Raw genomic sequence first — 21,820 nt, forward strand, 5'->3', positions numbered from 1 at the left:
CATCCGATTTGGCGAGCCTCAGTCAGCAAACCAACCAGCCGGCCAGTTCAGTTCACCGGGTGGTTTGCCTCTTACGTTCGTCTGAACTAAACTGCCTGTTGTGCAGTATCAGGCACGGGTAGGGTTTCAATAGGCCCCCACTGTTGCCGTGAAATATTCAGAGTGCGTGAGCTTCAGGGGTTTAGAAGTGTGGAAGCCAAATCTTCACCACGGCGTGGGGAGTGTTTTACTGTGCTCAGCACATTTCTTCAATGTCGCACTTGCTGCGCTGTCTATCATTGTCGTTCTCTCTGTCTCTCTCTCCTATTTTTTTCTCTGTGTATTATTTTAGTAATGTTTCGTTTCTTGTTACTAGCGATCCTTCCTTAGCAGTCCGCATTTTAAACTCACTGTTCCACCTTGCTTTTTCTTATGGTTTTTAGGGCCGCTATCCCTCTCCGTTCAGCTGGACGCACGTACCGAGCAACAAGAGCCACAATTGTTGAGCGAAATGTTGCTGAAACTCTCCTTTGGGGGAGACTATTTTTCGAGAGCAACCAAAGTTTAATTCATGGCAAAGGGTAAGGTGCAGGGTTTGCATCATGCCAGATCAAGCGAACTGGCAAAGTGGTTTGACAAGGTTAGCGCATGTTTCCTGAATCCTAGAAATATAAACAAACGTTTGATCCAAACGAACATTTATTTTGCATTCACTTAAAAGATATGTGTATTTTTAGTTTAGGATAAATACGACTTATGGATATTCTGCAAGAATTAACTCCGGCGGAATATTATGACACAGCATTATATTCGTGCAGATTAAAACAATTATTTATGCATGATATATACTAATTTAAACTCACTGCTAGAATGTCGTCTTAAATGTTACGCTTTCCAACATCAGTCCTGATAGCAAAATTGATAATAAACGATAAAAAAATTTGCGAATGTTTTATATTGCAACGTTTGTAAGATAGAACTTTTGCAGTAAATGAACTTGTTACAATTTATTTTGACCGAGTCGGTAGTTATCGCTTAACTATCTTTAGCTATTGCATGATTTAATTTAGTTGAATGTCAAAAAAATCGTTTCGGTTACTAACTTAGCCTGAAACACCCTGCAGAAGAGCCACAAAAAATACGACGGTATATCTCATCGCCGTACCGCGTCCAGCTCCCTTCAGTTGGCGAAACGTTTCGTACGTTCCATGCTCCAAAGCAATAGCAGCAGCAACAGCAGTTTTTGAACAGTGCGAGAGCATATAGGCAGCAGTCAGAGCAGCAGATGTGTTTTGGTTTGGATGGAGTGGTCGCAGCAACGCACGAGTCGCCTTTAGTAGTGCCAGACCAGAAGAAGAAGAAGGTTTAGGTGGGGAAGAACGTTTGAAGCGACGGACGGGGACTGAAAGACAGGCATCCCCAACAAACGAGAGAGCTGATGAGCGTAGAGTTGACGAGAAACGAACGAACCGAATGAATCGAGCGGAATGTACAATGTACAGTGAGCGCGTACAACCGGGACGGCATGTGGACGACGAAGCGGAATTACGAAGAAATTGTTCGACGGCAGCGACGAAAGATTGTGCCGATTCAGTCGATAATTGCGCGGCCGCTGAGGTGGTGGAAGAAACTCGTGCCACGGTGTCCAGTGTGTGTGGCCGTTTTTGTATGTGTTGTTTTTCGCTGCCAAACGCAATCAAGTAGTGCAGTGTAGAGTGCTGATTGGTACGCAACAGAACGTGTGCTAGGGATATTTTGTGGCGTACGTTCCTTGGACGGAGGTGATGGCGGATGAAATGGCACAGTGACACGGGAGTGGTGATCACAGTAGGCGGGTGGATGTCCGCGAGGTCGGCTACCGGCCGCGAGGCTTACGCAAGCCAACGGTCTGAAGCGATGGAAACACATTGCAAGCTCTCATGGCAGGATTAATAATTTAGTATGGTTCAATTATCTTGCAGAAATTTGATCATTACGAGCGCACTTAAGCATTGTCGTGCTGATCTCTCGTGATTGGTATCGAGTTCGGTATGTGTGTGTTTAAACAATCAGTGCAACGAAAACGTAGATAGATCTTAAAAATGATTCTTAATTAAGAATCTTCAGATGATCATGACGGATTGTTTATTTAAAACACAAACAATTGGACATACGAACGATAACATGTATCGAAGAATACATATGTACAAGAAATATTACAAATGTCCATTGATAATCTAGTGAAAAAAGTGAAAGATGTATGAATAGCAATGTTCATATTTATTAAGTACTCGCTAGCTACAGTTTAGTATAAAAATTATGTACTTCAAACATAATGTGCATGCGCTCCCGGCTATGTGTTCAATACAAGCCAGCATACGATCGTGCTGTGACAACTGGTATTGTTTTTACGATCAATTATTCGCCTGTTTGAAAGCTTTAGAATCTGTAATGATCGTTGAAGTTCGCCGGTCAAAACAGTTAGAATGTGGGCCTAAAAGAAGATCGCGTTTGGCCGCGTGCCGGAGAGATAAGCTCGGTTAAACAAGTGAGTAAGCGAGCGGACGAATGAGAGAACAGTATCGTAAGCATTAGGTGGACAAGTGAGAAAGAAAGGCGATGCAGCGGCGCACCGAGTAAGGAAGGACATGGTGTGGGGTTCTGGGCAATGCGGAGGAATGGAGCGCTGTTTGGATTTCCGTTTGGGATGAGAAGAGCTTCACTGCGTTTGCTTCGGTAGCGGTAACGTTGTTGAAAACAAAGCACGAATGTGCCGTGAAGTGGCCGACGATGTTGGGGTTTCGTGGGGGATTATCGACACTTGAGCGCGCTTGATTTTGATGGTTTAGTTGATACGAGATAATTGCGTGGAAGCTAATCAGAGACGGGCACTGCACGCACGCATTAGCTTTTTAGCTGTTTGGAGCTTATGATGATAGCGATTCGATCAGTGCAATCTGGTGTTGGGGTGATATAGTTGCGCAGACTATTGTAAAGTTACAACAGCACAGAATGGAAGATGGACATTGTTATGTACGCATTTTCGAATTAGTTTGTTTGTAACGATATTGCAGACATTTTAGGACACCAGATCTACAACGATGAAGAAAAAAATACAACGAGATTACCTGAGATTTGACCTGATCGTCTGGGGATGCTTTTTTCTTAGAATGATTTTCTTAACAGCATTTAATTTTCGTCTTTACAATGGCGAAATAGTAGTGCTCGTTGGAAAAACAATTCAATTTAAGTCTAGCTAATAAATTAATAAATGGCTCGATGTAATTGTCAAATTTTTATTACATCAAAACATGAAAAGAAAGTTTTATTTTTCTTAAAACATCAATATTTTTTTGTTGCTCGTATAAGAACGGCCTAGCCGTATCAAGACTTATTTTACCACGTAGCAGGATAGTCAGTCCATGCTACGGGGAGACGGTCCGGATGGGATTTGAACCCCAGTCATGCCGCCTGGGCCGGCGCCGTTTATCACATACACCACTGAGCCGTCGCAAAAAAAACTTTCGCCTTTAAAACTTTAATATTATATCGTTTTATTTTTATTTTATTTTACCGCTCGAAAACTTGTTTCAAGATATGCCCATGAGTATGTAAGTCTCAACTTTGTCCGCTACTATGTCATAACTGACATGACTGAACATTATATTTTACATACAGTCGTACTATCCAATTAATTTTTTTTAATACAAAATAAAAAAATTAAGCATACCACAGAAAGATAAATTAAAGAGACACATATGTCCGATGAAATAAACCACTTGAACAAAATTCAGAATTTGGAACAAAGTGTTAATACTTTGACGCAAATTGCTTCGTTAGTCAGTTTAGCTGCATGTAAGAAGGAATTTTTTTTATTTATATATTTATATTACATGATCATGGCTTTAGCCGTATTGTCAGCCAGAGAGGACTGAAGTGATTACAATTTTCACAACGCATTTCCTCTTTGTCCTTTGCCTTATACCGGGTATATTCGATTAAGGAAAAAATAATAACTCTAAAAATTGTTCAAGATTCATGTTTAAAGAGATGTGTCTTGTACTCGAGACTGTACCATTCCTGAGACGTATGTATAAACGTAATAAAATATAATAAAAGATGAAGATGAAGATGATTGATTTGAAAAAAAAAAATAAAAATAAAAATGCACTTACGCTCACACTAATCGAAGATACAGTCATACAAATGTATTTTTATTGTTCGCAAAGCACTGAAAAATATCTAATTTTTTGTCACTTTAAAGTGACAGTTCAAAGTTCGCGCTTCGCATACATTTCACTGCAACGCAGGACAAACCATTTTGATTTCTGGTGATTTGAGGTGTAAGGCGAGAAACCAATCTAGGTGTCGGCTCGCTTGCAAAATGTTTAATGCGTAAGCCTTCATTTAATTTATTTAATAAACTTGGGTTGCAGTATATTGCCAACCGCGAAAAGTTTTTAATTCTATTTTGGTAGGTGTTGGTTCAAAACGATATTTATTTGTTTGTATTTGGTGGCACGAATATTGGTACTGATAAAGTTGTTGGAAATTAACATATTAAAGTTCAAACATTTCGATTTTGCTTGTACCTAAATTAGCTTACTTATACTATATATTATTTGAAGACACATTTCTTTTTTATTTTTTAATATAATTTTTGATTTTTTTTTGTCATACTCCTAAAATATAGAAATATATTTACTATATCATTTTGCCAAAGCAGATGAAGATTGTGTGCTTATTTTTTACATTTTTTGTGTGTTGGGTGTGCGTGATATGTTTACATGTAAAGAACTGTTGGGTGTGTAAATGGATCTCAGTATGAACGTTATCAATTAGCTTTAATTGTCATTTCCTTGTTAGCCGCAATTGCGATCTTTTATGGCTTAAAAAATAGTTCTTTTATGGCATAAAAAAAACCGAACGGCGGAGATGGCACTTTTTGCTGTATCGCAATCGTAAGATGGTTGAAGAAAATGTAAAATAAACAGTAAGCATAAGATGTGTGTAAATAATTCGCTGCCTGTGACTGCAATGGCATTGCGGTAATCTGACCGACAAAAGGCTATTACGAATTTATAACAATTACATAAGTAACTTAATAAATAACTGTTTATGATATGATAAGTTTTGGTTGCGATCGAGAAAGTAATTGGTTATTTAACCAAACTGACGTTAGAAAATTCTAGATATTCGATGCCAAAAGAATTTAATCTATTAACGCATCTAACGCTGCCTACATCTTGAATTGTGTTTACACCTTTACCACGTGCAGCAGTATCCTGCAAAAGCATAGTTTTGTGGTTCCGGACATGCAGCAATAGCAGTGGATGAAAGGGATTTTCAATTTGTCGTAGAATTAATCGATTTCTTTTCCGTTGTCACATACCTTCTTGCCGCGTGCTCTCATACTAATGCATTGTTTTTTTTTTCTTCCTTCCTTTTCGATTTCTTCGGTTACCTTCTAGCTTCTTCTAAACTGGTGACAGTCAGCCGCCGCACGTTCGCTCCGGCATATCGCCGTTGTTCAGTGAAGATTTGTTCGCATTTGCGCCGTGTCCCCAGCGTGTTGTTCACGGTAGTATCGCGTTCGGAACTGCTCCCACGTGCGCTACCCTCTCGTGCGGACAACGAGCGCCGCGCGTATGGGTGTATTGGTAGCTGTGTGTGAGTTCAGCAGGACTTCGGAGCAAGAGAGCTCTACTGCTATCGATTATGTTCCTGCGTGCTCTGACACTGATGGAACAAAAACCGGTTCATCATACGGTGACTGCAACAGACGGTTGTAGCTTTCGGAGATCCCGCGAGACCCTAGAATGGGGCGAGCATCCTGAGAAAGAAACCTATCGTTTGCGGCCTGCCATTCAGTACGCCGGAGTGATCGTAAACGTGCGGTGTTCGAATGAGTGCTAGTGTAAATGCGCGACTATCAAGGCACGATCATGACAACCGTGTATTCAACCGTGCATGATAGTTGCAGTGCAGTTATTTTGGCCTTCGAAACGCAAAGCATAGTTGTTCGTCATTGTTACAAAAGAAGCGTATCGCCTGGTCATGGATATGTAAGTTTGTAGTTAAAGTTGAATTCAAGTGCATTACGAAACAGGATAACTTCAGCCATGTTCTGTGAAATGGCATTGCTGGCAGAAAGGTATGCATTGTACCCGTAGGGTCGTGTACCCAACGGTCACCGTCAATCAACGATCGTAGTATAACTTAACGTATTAGATGATCATTTTAGTACCAAGGGCTAAAAGTCCTGTATTATAAATGGATCTCGTTGTGCAATAATTGTTTGCCAGCTATGAGTGCATTATGAACGACAAAAAAAAACGCAACCATAACCACGTCAGTTCAGCACGTGGGGTGAAGTAAAGTTTTTGACTAGTGATCAAAGCGTGTGGAACCATTAGATTTATTTCCGTTGAGTAACATAAAGTGATACGGTAGTGTGTGGGTCTTTGTGTGTATACGAAGGCGGGGGTACTCGCTATTCTCTTTCGGGAACTATCACCTTAGTATTTGTGGGTGCACGCACGCATATTGGCGCGGCGTGACCACAAAGCCACCGGCACCAACGTCTGTATGGATGCGGGAGGACTCCCAGTATTTCCGGGTGGTAATCAGGCCAATCACCTGAACAGTCTTCACCTGCAACAGCAACAACAGCAGCAAGCCCAACACCACCAACTGACGCTGCAGCAGCAGCAGCAGATGCAACTGCTGAGCAACCACAACCTTCATCAACAGCAGCAGCAACAACATCCGCAGCAGCTTCTGCAGCAGCATCAACTTCAGCAGCAGCAGCAACATCAACAGCAACCGTTGCAGCAGCTTGCGCAGGGCGGAGAGGTTCCCCAGAAGCGTCAGGCGGTATTCGACAGGCTGAAGCGACGCATCGAAACTTACCGGCGGCGGCAAACCGATTGCACGCCTCGGTTTGAGCAAACCTATAGTGGGATCTGTGAGCAACAGAGTCTCGAAACGACTGCTCTGCAGAAGAAGTATCTCGAGCAGAAAAATAAACGATCGCTGAAGAAAACGGAAAAGAAGCAGGCCGAACAGCAGCAGCTACAGCAGCAACAGACCCTTTCCGGAAATCTGCAAAGCAGTGTTCATGTGGTAAGTAGTTTTGGATTTTATTACACTAATGCAGTTCTAAAAGTTTGCTACACTTATGCGGTACCATGTTTTATCAAATATTGTACAAAACCACTACGAAACGTATGTGAACAAATGCGAACTTTACAAATGGCGATTCACGCTTGCAATGCGCACTGAATTAGATGCTATCCAAGTCATATGCAAATGAATATCGTACACAATCTGTTGTAGTTCTAAAAAAGTTAACTTTTTTGGATTATGCGCCCTGTGTTTCCTTCAGTATATATGCATGATACACGCAAGCCATAACGATTCATTCACTCACAGGTAACTGTAGGAATCAACGTTCATGCAAGCGTTTAAATTGCGCGATGATGTAGAATCCAATTTTCATTTTCAATTTTCACGTCTGATGAGTTCGTCTCACCTTCTGTTTGCATTTGAACTGCTTCCTGCCGCGTGTGTCCTCGTTTAGCAAGTGTTGCCGGTTGTATTCGTTTACACTGCAATGTCCAGGATTTCAAATGCGGTAGGAGTTTGATTTACTTTACCCAATTTTGGGTGCTATAGTAGTAGTCGTGAACAGTACCCTGGAGCATTGCGGATTTCATTTGAGCCTATAAAGCGTTTTATTTCATGTAGATTTTCAATTCCTAGTCCAATTGCGAAAGTCCTATTTCTATGTACTGTCCTATAATAATGCCCATATCGCTTAGTAAAGACCAGCTATTGGAAGAAATTTGGAATTATAAATAAAATAATCTAAACTGAATTGTTTAAAATAGTTTGCACACAGCCTAAAGTTCCTATTATCGCACATATATTTTTGAACTATTTTAGCAAAACGTTTTTTGAGAAATTCAATGTTCAAATGTATGTAAGTTTGTTATTTGAATAAATTATTCACAAATTGTTACAAAAAAACTGTTTATAAGTATGCTTCAACACCATACTCCTGCAAGGATGTATGTCATCTTAGGAGATCAAACGAATTTGTTACGAGAGTATGTGCTGTACGATGGCACTGTTCTTTATCTGTTCTATTGGTTGACAAATCTCATTTTGAAGTTGCAGATTCGTATCTTAACCCATCATCGACCTTAATATTGGTTAATATATGTATTGGCGAAACTATTATTTTGATTGCAAAATCGGTTTACTGAATCGATTTACAATACAATTTGATGTAATATCCTTGTCCTGAAAACTTGTGTTCTAAATATACGTCAATAGGAGAAATTTCGGTAATCATTTGTTAAGTATAAACTGAAGAATATTGGGCAAAATCATCGTGAAACAGTACGCGTATAAAAAGAACATGCGATCAATTTGTTCCAACAAGACTTAAAGCTTTGATACTAGTATAATAGTAAAAGTTTAGTTAGTCAAGAAAAAGTCAGGTATGTGACAAACAGCGCCGGATCCACACGACAGGATCGGGTACCAAATCCCATCCGTGTCGTCCCAAGGACTGACTGTCCGGTTATGTGGTAAAATAAGTCTAGTAAGCCAGAAATAGATAGAAATGACCTGTAAGGTTGTTAAGTCAAGAAAAAGAATAGATATCCACAGCATCAATCCAAGCCAGTCCAAGCCGGTTGGAAAACCAAGTGAAGCGGTTGGTGGCGGTGCTCAAGAATTTTTACGTTCTCAATTTGCCACAGCAAGGTGCATAGATGACGAAAATGAACATATGTTTCTCTCGTTGTACATTCAAGAGTTTGTTCGATTCAACTTAGTGGCAGCAATAAATAAATTAAAATAAGGCCAGTAAGTTTTTATATTTAATTTGATTATTTTATACATAGAAGCACATCTCATACATTAAGTGTACACCTCAAGCAAAATGGTCTTTAGAATATGTATATGTGCTTCATATTTGATTTCCATTAGTGTAGTGGATTAATTGGTTAGTGTTGGTTGGGTCAAATACGTTGACGTTGACGAAATACGTTGGTAGACATCAGGACGGAAAGCGCCGTAATCTTCCTAGGAGCATTACACTTGGAAAAAGTTATGTAAAATGTATAAGGCGAAACATAGCTATTGCTCTAGCACATATTGAAAGAAAGAAATCGTAAGACCTTGCTCTGTGAAACACGCAGCACAACAGACATTCGTTGGTTGTTTTTTTTTCTAGAGAAGCAACTTGTTGTCGCTTGTGTTCTCACGCTTGGTATGGTTGGCAACAGCTGGAGAACTCAGCAGGTGTCAGTTCTTCTGTTTGAGTGTGTAGTACTGTCTTCTACGATTGTATGTCTCCTGGTTTTCGGGGTTTGTATCGATTACACAGGTTTTTTTTTTTTCATTTTGCTGTAGCTTTCATTTTGATATTGTGTTATGTTGAATATACGTTGGTGTGGTGACTTGATAAGATGATACAATTTTTAAATGATGCAGATTTCTAGTGTTAGTGACGTGAAATCGATCCTAGCAATTTTGTTAAGCAAAATCTGAAGATAGCTTCACTAGGAGGAAAATGATTATATTTTTTGGGAAACGTTTTCTATGTTCAAAGATTTAAAATTTTTGGATAATTTCAAAAAAAAAATTTCTACGACTTGCATAAAGGCCTACTCCTTCCAGTTTGCTGGAAAATGCCTCTACCTTTGCAACCATTGCCTAAATTGAGAAGGGGCAGCCGTTTACGACATGTTGTGCGTTTCAGCAAGGCTGTTGTTTCGTGTAATAAGCAGCAAGATTCATCGAAGACGAACGGTCGCGCGCATTCGCCGGGAACCTCGCGTGTGCCATTGACCTTTCGGGTGACTTTTTAGGAGTGCATCCTTACGAATTGACCTTACGGAAGGGGCTTTATCGCATTTGATGTTTTTCTTAGCGAGTGATATATTTTGGAATGTTGGTCGAACGCATATTTATTGATAGTATCTCCAAAACCCGTATTTGTAAAACAAATATTAACTTTCTACTTTGTCGAGATGTAATAATTATATTTCTGTTGTTTCTTTAGGAAATTTTGAACATATTCATTATAAATTATAACAATTATTTAATGATTTTTATAATTGTGTATGGTTTACTAAAGAAATTGGGATACATGTTAATGATAACATTTTATAAACAAATTATTTGCTCTAAGGTCGAGTGATTTCCTACAGTCTAATAATTATCTATACACATTCCATATGTTAATTTAGATAAAAGAAGCAATAAACAACAACGCAAAAAATCGCTGAATGATTCTAGTAGGTTCAACAGAAGGTCATTTTCTTTTTTTGCTTTTTGCTGTTATTGTGACGCTCGTGTTGTATGGTGCGCAGTAAAATACGAAGTTAATCGTTTCGTGTCACAGCCGACATATACAGGGTGCTTTTGTTCTTAACTTTACTCGTACCATATCGTATGAGTTGATGTTTTGGTAAAGCTTAAATTTATCGATATGCTTGACAACTAGAGAATTTAACGAAATTGATGAGAAATGATAGATATTTAGCAGCGTAATCGGCTCTGAAAAATGAAAAAAAGGTCAAGGATAAATGAGTTAAAATTATACAAACCATTAAACCATGTTGCATTTCCATTTGGAAAAATAACCATTGGGTTCAGGTTTGTTGTTTGTACAGAATATGTAAACATTATTGAAAAATGAGAAGACTACAGTTTCAGAACATTCTTCAAATTTTAAAATGAACAAAATATTTCCAGAAATGCATAATACATTGGAGACTGCGTTCTACGTTATCTTTTGTGTTGCCCTACAGGGTTTTATAACTCATTTTTAATGTAACTAAATTGTTGAGTTCATCAACTAACTTTTTCAAAATCCGATGAATATTTAGTTTCCAATAATATGGATTTAATTTTCGTTACGTTCCATTTCGGCTACGGCACTACAATGTTTACAATTTGTTCATAATGTTTATTTATACAATAATTTCCTAAGGATTAATCAAGAATAATTAATCTTTTTAACAATTAACTAAAATATCTGAAAACAACTAAAAGCTTGTTTGTGTATATTTTCTTGCGTTCTATATTTGACAGTTTAAAGGTTTAAAAGGTTTAAATAGAACGATACGTCAGTTAAATACATTTCTAGGAAAATTAAGGTGTCCAACGGTTGTTTAAATAGTCCTTTAACGAAATGAAAAATGTTGATGATCTTTTAAAATGAGATGTTACAGGGTATTGAATAAGATGAAGATAAAAAAAATCAAATCAATAATTTTATAATACTTTGCAATCAGTTACCTAAAGTGTGTATGTTCTTTCAAAATTTAAAAAAAAACTGACTAAATGTTACAAACGGTTCATCTATGGAACGTTACAATTATTCATTCGTTTTAACTGTACATGTTATTGTTTGAATCCATAGGCAAAACACGCTAGAGAAAAATATTTGTGTGTCATAAACATTATCCATCCTCATTCGCCAACGGTTTTACTGTACTAATGGTTTTGAGGACACTCTGGAAGTGTTTGTGTATTAGCACCCCTCACGTTTTTGCATTTGATACATTCCACGTCAGAAGAATGGATTTTTATGATGATTAAAATTAAAAGCGTACCCGCACAATCAAGAGTGCAATTGTATTTTCTGTACCATCGGGGTACAGTCGTAGGCAGTGGCAACTTGTAACCAACGCTTTAGGCGTGTGTGATTCACGAGCGGTAGCAAGTGCTATAAAATCGATTGAACTGTACATTTCTGACTGGATGATATCAGCAATACCCTTTCTTAGAGGTATATGACTGTTCCTTGTGTTGTAGTACCGGGATATAATGGTCGACAGGGCCATCTTTTCAGAACATTTTGTTGATTGAAACCGTGTTTAGTTGGGGTGGTTTTGGTCCCCTTTTTCGTTCAGTAACTTACCAGTAGTAGCACTATTGATCCTTAGCACGCCATAGGGACCGGGAAAAAAGATCTGGCATTTTGGTTACAGAAAGAGGCGTATCTTCGGCGATGGCCTAATGAAAACAAATTGTTTTTCGTGTGAAAATAAATTTAAGGTCTACGTGTATATATGAATACATTACGCATCAAGAAATAATGCACGAAGAAAGTTTGTTACTGACAGGATACCATGAGTGTTGATGCTGTCCTGAAAGTTAATGGAATTTGAAAAACTTGATGCTGTTCATCTTCTTAATATTTTGTGTGTTCCAGATTTTTTTCTTAATCATTAAAAAGAAGATTTTATAGACGGTCTTCAGTACTAGAATAAAGCGAAAATGAAAAGTAATGGAACCTTCTCACTATTATTTTAAATTTGAATGAATATAAATCACGCTGTTAAGAAAACTCAAGCCATGCCGTTGGTACGAAACGTTTCTAAGATGTTAAAAATGTGTATACTTTATAAATAATAATTTCCATTCATGCACAATACGCAACATTCAAGTATTCAATATATTTGAATGTTTTATGTCATTTCGTCAACGATATAATTCTTTTTTTATAAAAACGTTCCACATTCCATTTGCAGTGTATGGCTCCAAAGTGACCATATTCTGGTTTTGCACAATGAACGCAGACTGGGATAAAAACGGTGTTTTTATATTTTGATACTTGTAATATTTTTGCCTTAATATTTTGATACCTGTACATTAAGGGTCTCAAAGCGAAAAAATGTTCAATTCGTTCCATTTCATAAATGAAAGATAAGATGTAGCGATAATATTTCTTCAATACTACTTTTAAAAAATTCTACACATTTCCAACTTTAAAAAATAAATATTATCTCTTATTATACAAGTTGTAAAATGGGATTTTACAAAGCTGATTTCTAAAAATCAAGCTTTATTGCAACTTTGGAAGAAAATGTCAGTTGCTTGCATGTGGCGAATGTTACAGTCTCAAATTTAACTGTAAGAACACTTTTTCAATATTAATAAGAAAAGCTCGAAATTTTAGTTCAAAATCTTATTTTCATGAGATTTATTACATAAAATACCTCAATTTACAATATAATTTTGAAACGTTGTATTTTACGCGATTAGCATACTTATTTACCGCTATCAATATAGCTGAAGAGCTGAGTTAACTTTTTTAACACTTCGGTTATAACTTTGTTTTGTTTACATGTTTTGTTTTGATTTCATATTAGTTAAAAATTTGTTTATACAATAGTATATTCAGTGCGACATCAGTTTCATCTAGACGAATGGTTTGTTTTATTTCTATTATGTGTAATAAGCATGTTGCGGAATGTTTGCATTTCAGAATCATTTCCATGCAATACTCATTAAAAAAGAACACAAAATCATTTTACGTCTTTTTGAATAATCAAGAACTGCCTCATTTCTTCATTTTTATATACATTTATGAAAAAATGAAATATATTAAAATAGGTTTCTAAAGGAGATTACAAACATTTAAAGATATCGTAATAATACAATCCTGGTAATTGTATGGGCTGCGTCCACTGTGCAATGGCGGTCCTCGTGATATGCCTTGTATATGCACCCGCTATAGTGTAGGACATAACCCTGAATCGATCAGTTTTCTGTACTGTCGTACATGATTATCGCCGCGTTGCACTCATCTCCTGCAAGTCTGCACTAAAGCATAGCCACCCACCAATGCACACAGAGCCGACTCTATTGTGCGGAGTAAAATGAATAGCCAGACTCAAAAAAAGAAAAGCAACTATATGGCGTAGGTTGAAGTGAACGTGATATTGTAGCATTAGGTAGAGAGGGGCCGATTATGGTGACGAAATATATCGAAGGTAGTGTAGATGATGTTCGGCAAAGCAAAGTACAGTGTAAGATTGTGCGTTTCTCAACATTTTCATGGTAGTGCGTACCGAAATGATCACCATAGTGTGATTTCAAAAGACAATACTGTTTTGTTTGGATCAGTGCTGCTTAATTCAAGCTGAAAAATTTAAGTCGCATACGAACCAACGTCGAACAACGAAAGTGTGCACAAGGGAATACAGAGAGCGCGCCGGTTGTGTAACGATGGTCAGGCTTAAGATTTTTTATACATATATAACGATGAGGTGTTGACTAAGATTTATATAGGAAATATTATTTAGCAAATAAAATAATTCCTTAACTCATAATCAACATCAATGATTATACATGCATATTTACAAGGAAGTACAAGTAAAAGGTTGTGGCGAGCTCACTTTAAAGATTCGCGTAAACGAATATGAAATACACGACAATTAATATCGAAACATCAAATATGTTAGCGAATGGACAAAAATTCATATAGAATCTCGTACCATTGATAGGAAATGTCAAATGGGCGGGCAGTATACATATACAAGGTTTGAAGAGTTGAAATGTAATATTATTTACAGAAACTTTAAACACATGTTTTACAAAAGAGGAACTAAATTTTTTTAATAACAGCAATAAACTGCAAACCGTTTAATTTGCTTTAAATTTGAGGTGTAAATTTTAAAAATTAATAACTTAACGAACAAAACACAATAATACAATATGAATCAAACGTTCTACATCAATGACACGCGATTCTATATACATTTTTGTCGATTCGCTAACATATGTGGTGTTTCGATATTAATTGGTGCGTATTTCGTATTCATATCCGCGATTCTCTAAAATTGGCTCGTTGCACGTTACCATTTGCGTTTCCATGGCTTAAAATCCAGATATCGTAAGCTTATTTCAAAATTCAACTCTTCCACAATAAGTAATATAACTTATCAAAGGTAGCTATCATAGGTAAAAAAAATCTATTTTTTGTTACCGAAATGATTAACAAAAAGAAGGATTTCATTCTCGAGTATATCAGTATTCATATACATACTCCTTCTAGCATATCAGTATCAAAAAAGTTTATCAGTAAAGCAACAACCATTGGAAACGCTTTGACCAGCAAAAGCTTCAGTTATACCAGGGTTGCAGGAAAATGTGTTGGGCCTTCTACATATTGAAACTAGAGCCAAAATGTTTGCGATGACAGAACAGATGGAAATTGATTGTTAATTTAGTACGTTTATCGTATTATTCGTAGTAGTTTCCGATAAATGTGCATTAGATATCGAGATGACTGTGTGTATCATTTTCTTCAAATCGTTGCTGTCAACGTACGTTAACCAGTTACGTGAAAAGCATATCTTTCGAATGAAGAAAGCTTTTTGGTCCCAAAAGCTCCTCCAAAGGATGTAATTATTGTAACACTAAAATGAGTGTTTAATTTGGTTTACGTTAGTATTTTAGTTGTACCAGACTTTTATAAAAATTAACAAATTTGCAACCATAATAGGTGTAGCCCGTAAGATTTCATAAAGATTTCATGGCACTGGTCTATATGATCCATACATTGAATGGATTATATTTGATAGTATAAATCATCGTTAGTAATTTGTGACTTAATCACTAGCTCAATTTTAAGTAACGCGCTTTACGAAGTTAAGGTTAGTTTATTGTCGTTGTACGTCCTTTGTAAGTCAATTTTCCGAAAAGCTAGATTAGGATAAAGCTTTTGAATCTAACCCCTACATGTTGGTGGAGTTCGCATGTCTCAAAGTAGCTTTTGGGGAATTATTGATGTCCAAAAAGCTTCAAGTGGTTCGATTTTATTTGTGTTTTCGTTGCACATATTCTCCGATTAAGCGATACCTTGATGCCGTCGTTGCTTTTCTGTTTGATGTATATTGAGGTCGTTGATACGACAGCGGCATCGCGTCCGCATGGATAGCATTGTGGAAAGCTGTCTTTTGAACGGTCTCAGTGCCGCCACTCAACCGCTGATTTCGCTCCATTTAGCACATAGATTGGCGTAAGCAAGAGGCAAACTACGGCGAGGAATTCCTTTCTTTCCTTTCCAATCGTCCATGAGTTTCGTCCACACATCGGCTCAGCTTTACGCAAGCTTCGTGCATTCGCATTGTCAGTATACGTCTCTTTCTGTTGGTCGACCGTGTGCGTGGTTTTTATTTTTGTGTGTGTCGGTATTATGTCTCGCTCTGCCAAAGCTTCGTTTTTTACAAGTCGCGTTTTCTGTGGCTGTTAAACAGGAGGAGAGTTGTAGCAATGCTCTGTATGAGGAAAATTTTCTGCTTTGCCTAAATTTTTCTCAATTTCGAATTATACACTATTGCGTCAATTATTTTAAATTACAACAAACTTTGTGCCAACTAACAAATGATCACGGTTAAAATGCAACAAAAACATGTTTTTCAAATCGAATTGTAATGGGCTTTAAAGAGTATTTGTAATTAAACTATATTCACCTTAAGAACTTTAGTGAGTAAACCAGTGAGGAGTACCCAAGTATGTGATAGTAGTGAGTTAACAATTGTTTGTACATTTAAAAACATATTTGTAATGAAATATTTGTTTTGCTTGATTCAAATCGATGAATTTAGCTATACGACCAGGCCGTTCTACATGAATAAAAAAAGGATTAATTTTAGCTTTACTCACTTACTTCCAAGCAGTTACTATTGCTAGTTTCAATGTCAATATCTCCATAGCAGAGAAATAAACGCCGCCTCACAGAGTCATGCTTGGTTTGAGAGGGCTTATCGGAAGTGATTACACGATACGTGGTCGGAGTAGTTGTAACGGCTTGCAGTAACCTATCATCTATGCTTCATGGCAGGCCTTATAGCTCGTGGTGCCTAGCTGGAGGGGTTCCACCAGCAACGCGATCAAGAGATGTGTATTTGAAAGCGTTCCCACGACACGGTTTCACGGTGGCACTTGAACGTGTTACTTTTTTCCATAAGTATTTTAGTCCGGTGCAGAATGGATACATACGATCGTTAGCTAATGTAGTATAAGCGTTTTAGTTTGGGTATTGGTTAGTGAATTTGCAATGTTTGCAAGTAGATCAAAATAGAGATTTTTTTAACCATCACAGAGGAACGATTTTTAGTTTAACGAATCAATAGAAAGATTTTTTTTATAGCAAAAAAATGTAACAAATAAGAACTTAATTGGTCAGTAGCTCGTTGTGGTTAGGTCATGTACTGTTTTTTTTTTTTAATTTGTGTTGATGTTCTTTTGAAAAGTTACCTGAAGTGCTGAACTACGAGCAAATAAGGAAGTGGCCTCTATAACTTTTGAGTATAAACAATATTACAACCGACCTGGAGATTTGTGGAAATTTGAGATACGGAGGATTTCACGATTTTTGTGATTTAATTTTGATATGCCATCGATGTAACTCGTAATCTAAATTTCGTCATGGAATAAGCTAGTTGCTTGAAAGGGAGATTTTAGTTCAGTATACTTACTAAATTGTAATGTTTCAGTTTTCAATTAAAGAGAATTTTTCATTTGCTATCCTGTATTATACCTGAACTTAAAAGCCGTTTCAACTGAAACCTCTTTTAAAATAAAATGAAAACATTTGAGTGCGAAAGACAAGGATAGGGATAGAAAGTTGATATGTAGCAAAACGAGAGCATGATCAAAGAACTGTTCCATCGAAAAGAGATAAACATGAGAGAATTAGCAAATAGAGAAATTTCGCAAAGTTAGATTCGGCGCATAATGCACCACAATACCGATTGGTCTCAGTCCCTGCGGAAGTACAGTGCTTATTGGCAAAGCTGTTTAGCGGTAATCAAAGGAATTGTGAGGTTTGTTGCACGAGCTCACCAGCATACGATTGTGTGTCCGTTTTTCCTTGGTGAGATTGGCGGTATTTGGCTACGGCCATGAGGGAACATCCACCAGTAACCTGCTATCATGTTGTTTGGTGATTTTTCGGCTCCTGTTGCCTCCTGAGGGGTGAGAATTTTGTCGCTTGGCAATCGCTCGAACCAACAATGTACCACTGCTTCCTTCGGCAGAATCGTTTCATTTTTTTTGGTGAGGGTACGAGTAAGACCGTAAGTTGTTTTACGCACTCCATTTCACTAAACGCGTTCCAAGTGGAGAGAAGGGTCGTTAGGATGGCGAATGAAGTTCGCACCATTTTTCGAGCGATGCAACCCTGATTTAATACACGTAATAGAAGATGGCGATGTTCAAATTATCCCATAACGGCTCAACTAGCGTGTTACACAGCCAGTTAGTTTTTTTTATCTACATAAAATATTCCATTTTTCTGTTTCTTTCGTTTTGATGTTTTTGTTGTTTCCTTAAAAGTGTTGTTGTTTAGTTGTTATTAATTAAACACTTTACTTTTGTTGACCGTTTTCTGTTAACTACAATTTTTTTAAAGATATGTTCATAACTTACACGTCAATACTTAGTTAACAATCGCTATTGTAGTGTTATAAAATTGCAAGCTGCAGATACATAAAGCCTCATTTTACCGATGATGGGAGTAATACGATTCTACCCGGTTCATTGTGGTTGTGTTTATTTGTCATGCTTCAAAAGAAATGCCAACACTTTTGCTTTGAACCTTTCTCGCTGCCTTTTTACCACCCTAGGTGGCATTATTGATGATTCAACATCGCTAGTGATTGGTGTATACACCACCGAAGAACCGAAGACACCCAAATATACCGGATATGCCGTGGTACTTGCTGTGCTGCCCCTCGTTTCCTTACATAGGTTTTACAGAAGTTTACTGATACAGGAAGAGGCTTTAGCAGGTTTGCTGGTTTATGGCATCGTATGTCCGAAGTAAAAGATTTGTGTATTTGACGTACATCTTGTGGCCGAAGCTCATCATCGCACTGCTGTATACGGCTCAGTAAAACCTGTTCTCAGCTTGTTCTGGCAGTGCACAGGGGCCGGGATACGTCATTGAGGCCGACGTCCCAATTCTTCTATTTTTCCATTTTTATTTCAACGCGCGGGACTCGCGTTGGAGTTGGCTGACGATATTTGTATGGTTGTAGCCTTGGTTGAAGTTGGAGCAGCTTCGACCCAGAGCGAGCCTACTCTGCAAGGTAGACGGTAGGTAGGTTGCTTGCGCAACATCGATCGACGTTGAAGAACTTCATCAACGTTATTTCACAGGTTGTTGATCTCTGAAGCGATGGCGTACCGTGCATCATCGCCTAGTCTGCCTAACACGCTCTCTTTTTGGATTTCTCCTTCTCGTGTGTTTAAAATGTGTACCACAAAATAGTGGTGCTTCTAGTGTTAGCATTATTAGGGGCTTTGTGTTTCAATTGATCTAGACAATTTATAACTATTTTTAGTTAAGTGTTAAGTTAAGTTTTCACATAAGTTTCCCATCGTCGTACATATGCATATCTTGCAGGATAAACATATTTTTTTTAGAGATCAATATTTTTCAGACAATTACATTAAAGAAACAAATCATAATTACTTTTTTATACATCCATTACATAATTTCGGAAGTTTTTTCTGTTCCCTGTTGTAGGGCTGGGCCCTTATAATTCACTTTTATAACTTGTTCAGATGGGTACCCTCTCATAAAGAGCTGTTAAAGCTATGCAATATACCAAAAACCATCTCATACTAAAATCGAACTGTTGGTAAATTACCAATTTAACCAGCATTATTTGAACAAATCAGTGGTAATTTAGTGGATTTTCCAATGTTACGCGCCCAAATCGCACTGTCAAATGTTGGAAGTAACACCAAATGATAATACCAATTTAATAATAATCTAGACGACTGTCGCACTAAGCTCAACGCCATCGGTTGCCCCATTATCTTGCCTAACTATCGGCTGCTAGTAAGGGTTTTCATGCGAGCGTACGCACGTCTCAACGCATACAACAATACATACATGTACAGCACAGCGCTCATTAACAACGGAATGAATCTGGCTGTATGACCATGCAATTTTGCTGTCCGAGGGGTATGAACTCGCATACACACCTGCACGATTCGTATTGCAAACGACAGCAAATTCAAAGTGTACGAAGCGAAACAGCGCGGAATTTGCGAAGTGAAAAATTGTACATTTGAATAAAGGAAGAAAAGGGATAACAAGCAAAAAATGAAAAAGAGTTAAACAGAGGGAAAGCGAAGAAAAAAAAAAGACAGAATGAGAAAGAGAGACATGAAGAGCAAAAGAAAAGAAAGAGTGTGTGTGAGAGAGAGAAAGAGAGAGAGAGAGAGAGTTGTAAACCGATTGCAAAAGCGTACTTACGCTTGCAGATAAATATGTGATGCATGCTAAACGATGAACGCTTGTGTGAAAAAAAAACGAATAAAGGCGCTTTGGATTTGTAAATGAACAATTTCCTCCGGTCTCGAAACGCAGAATCTAGATTGACACAAGACAGAGCGATGAAGAGGATTGACCTTCGAGCAAGTGAGACTCCGGTCAGGATGAATGCTAGAAGATATGCACCTAGTAGATGTCAACATAAGAAAGGATACGTATGTAGTAGACTATTGACGACATTAGTAACTGTCCTCTCTAAGACCCGTTCCTTCCTCGTGGAACCGACGTCGTTTGTACCATACACGACCGGGCACGCACCGGAAGAAGGCATTATCAAACAAATTTTAACTTATTTGCTTAAATTTTGTGCTATAAAATTAGTGAACTGTCAAATTTTAAAATCCGATGTGCGAATCCGCACACAAAAGGTACCGTGTATCTCGGGAACTAGTTGTACATGAAATTTATTTTCACACCGTAACTGCGGATATATGATAGATCCACTAAGAGTACAGTAGGTACGGAAACGTTAGATTATTAGCATTACTTACATGATAGATCAACAACAAAGTTGGTAAATTTGTATCGTTTGAAATTCGTTTCTGCTTGCCTTTTTTGGGCGATACTTCGACAAGACGTTGAATAAAGGCAGAAGAAAAAAAACGGAAGTACTCTGTACACAACAATCCCTTCCGTCGGTCTGACGTCTGATGCAACACTTTCGTCACAGTCACAACAATAGACAAGCACCAAGAAACCTTTATGCAGTACGTCTATGAAGGCGGCAAATGGTGCGAGTTACACTTTTATTACGACACTTTACCCTTCGCAAAGGAAACAGCTGCGGTACGGGTTAAAATAGCAGCCCGATGAGGAGAAGGAATAGTTGACGGTATTCTGTAACTGTTGGGCGTACCGCTTCGCTAATACTCTGCGCTGGATCATGTTGCATTGCATAGAAGCCTCATTAAATTGTGCGTTTAACAGCTGGCTTGGGTGGAAATGTGAAAATGTTGGTATCGTAGTAGAGCTATTCGTCAGGTGTCGGGATTTTTCTCTCTTACATTCGATAAACTCTTGGTGTGGATGTCATGGACCGTACAATATTTCGTTACAGTTATACCTCGAGATACTGGTTTAGTTTGTTCCCTAATATTGGTCATATCTCACAGCAAGTTTTCCAATTAAAATTTATTGAAATGCCATTAATCCGTTCCAACTCTCAAAACACTTTTACATGGACACTAATTTTATATATGCCAAAAATTAGCAAAAAATACAAATTTGATATTCAAAATTGTATATAAAAAGTCAAATCATTAGTCCTGTGTTATGTGCCTGCAATATAATTGACGAATTTGTTCAACTTTTTTGGTTGAATAGTTGGCATATTATATGCTGTACTTCGTGTACATGAAGTGTATAATAACTCGTATTTTTGGATAAAATATTGCTCGGTTGGTGGCTCGTATGTCGGAGCACTCGTATCTCGGGGTATCACGGTATTTAACACTAGAACTACCCGACCTGCTCACGCTCGTCAATAATTGCAAGTCAAGTTAAACAATTTCTGATTAGTTCACGCACGACGTTTTCAAATCAATTCTTTATTATGAACTGTAAAAAAGCATTAATACATCACCCAACTATTTGAATTTTGGTTGTAAAGTAAAAACCGCTTTACACGTTTAACCGTAGTGTCTACGACCAAAAAAATACACGTTGTTCTACGACCGCCTACCCGGGTAGGCCATACGA

The 21,820-nt window shown here is 37.7% G+C and overlaps 1 protein-coding gene across 4 annotated transcripts in view; it reads left to right on the forward strand.

Moving 5' to 3' along the window:
* The window catches only part of LOC125767749 (neurogenic protein mastermind), a 68,944-nt gene that overhangs the window by 15,008 nt on the left and 32,116 nt on the right, over positions 1 to 21,820 (forward strand). For 2 of the 4 annotated variants that reach the window (XM_049434603.1, XM_049434606.1), the window contains exon 3: positions 5,430 to 7,083. In XM_049434603.1, coding sequence (XP_049290560.1) covers positions 6,547 to 7,083 — 537 coding nt within the window. In that variant the 5' untranslated portion in view covers positions 5,430 to 6,546. Of the gene's footprint in view, positions 1 to 795; positions 2,507 to 5,429; positions 7,084 to 21,820 lie in introns of those variants that run through there. The other 2 variants (XM_049434605.1, XM_049434604.1) reach the window with 2 other exon arrangements.

This window comes from Anopheles funestus, chromosome 3RL (genome assembly GCF_943734845.2).
Source record: "Anopheles funestus chromosome 3RL, idAnoFuneDA-416_04, whole genome shotgun sequence".
In the NCBI taxonomy this organism is placed as follows: Eukaryota; Metazoa; Arthropoda; class Insecta; order Diptera; family Culicidae; genus Anopheles; species Anopheles funestus.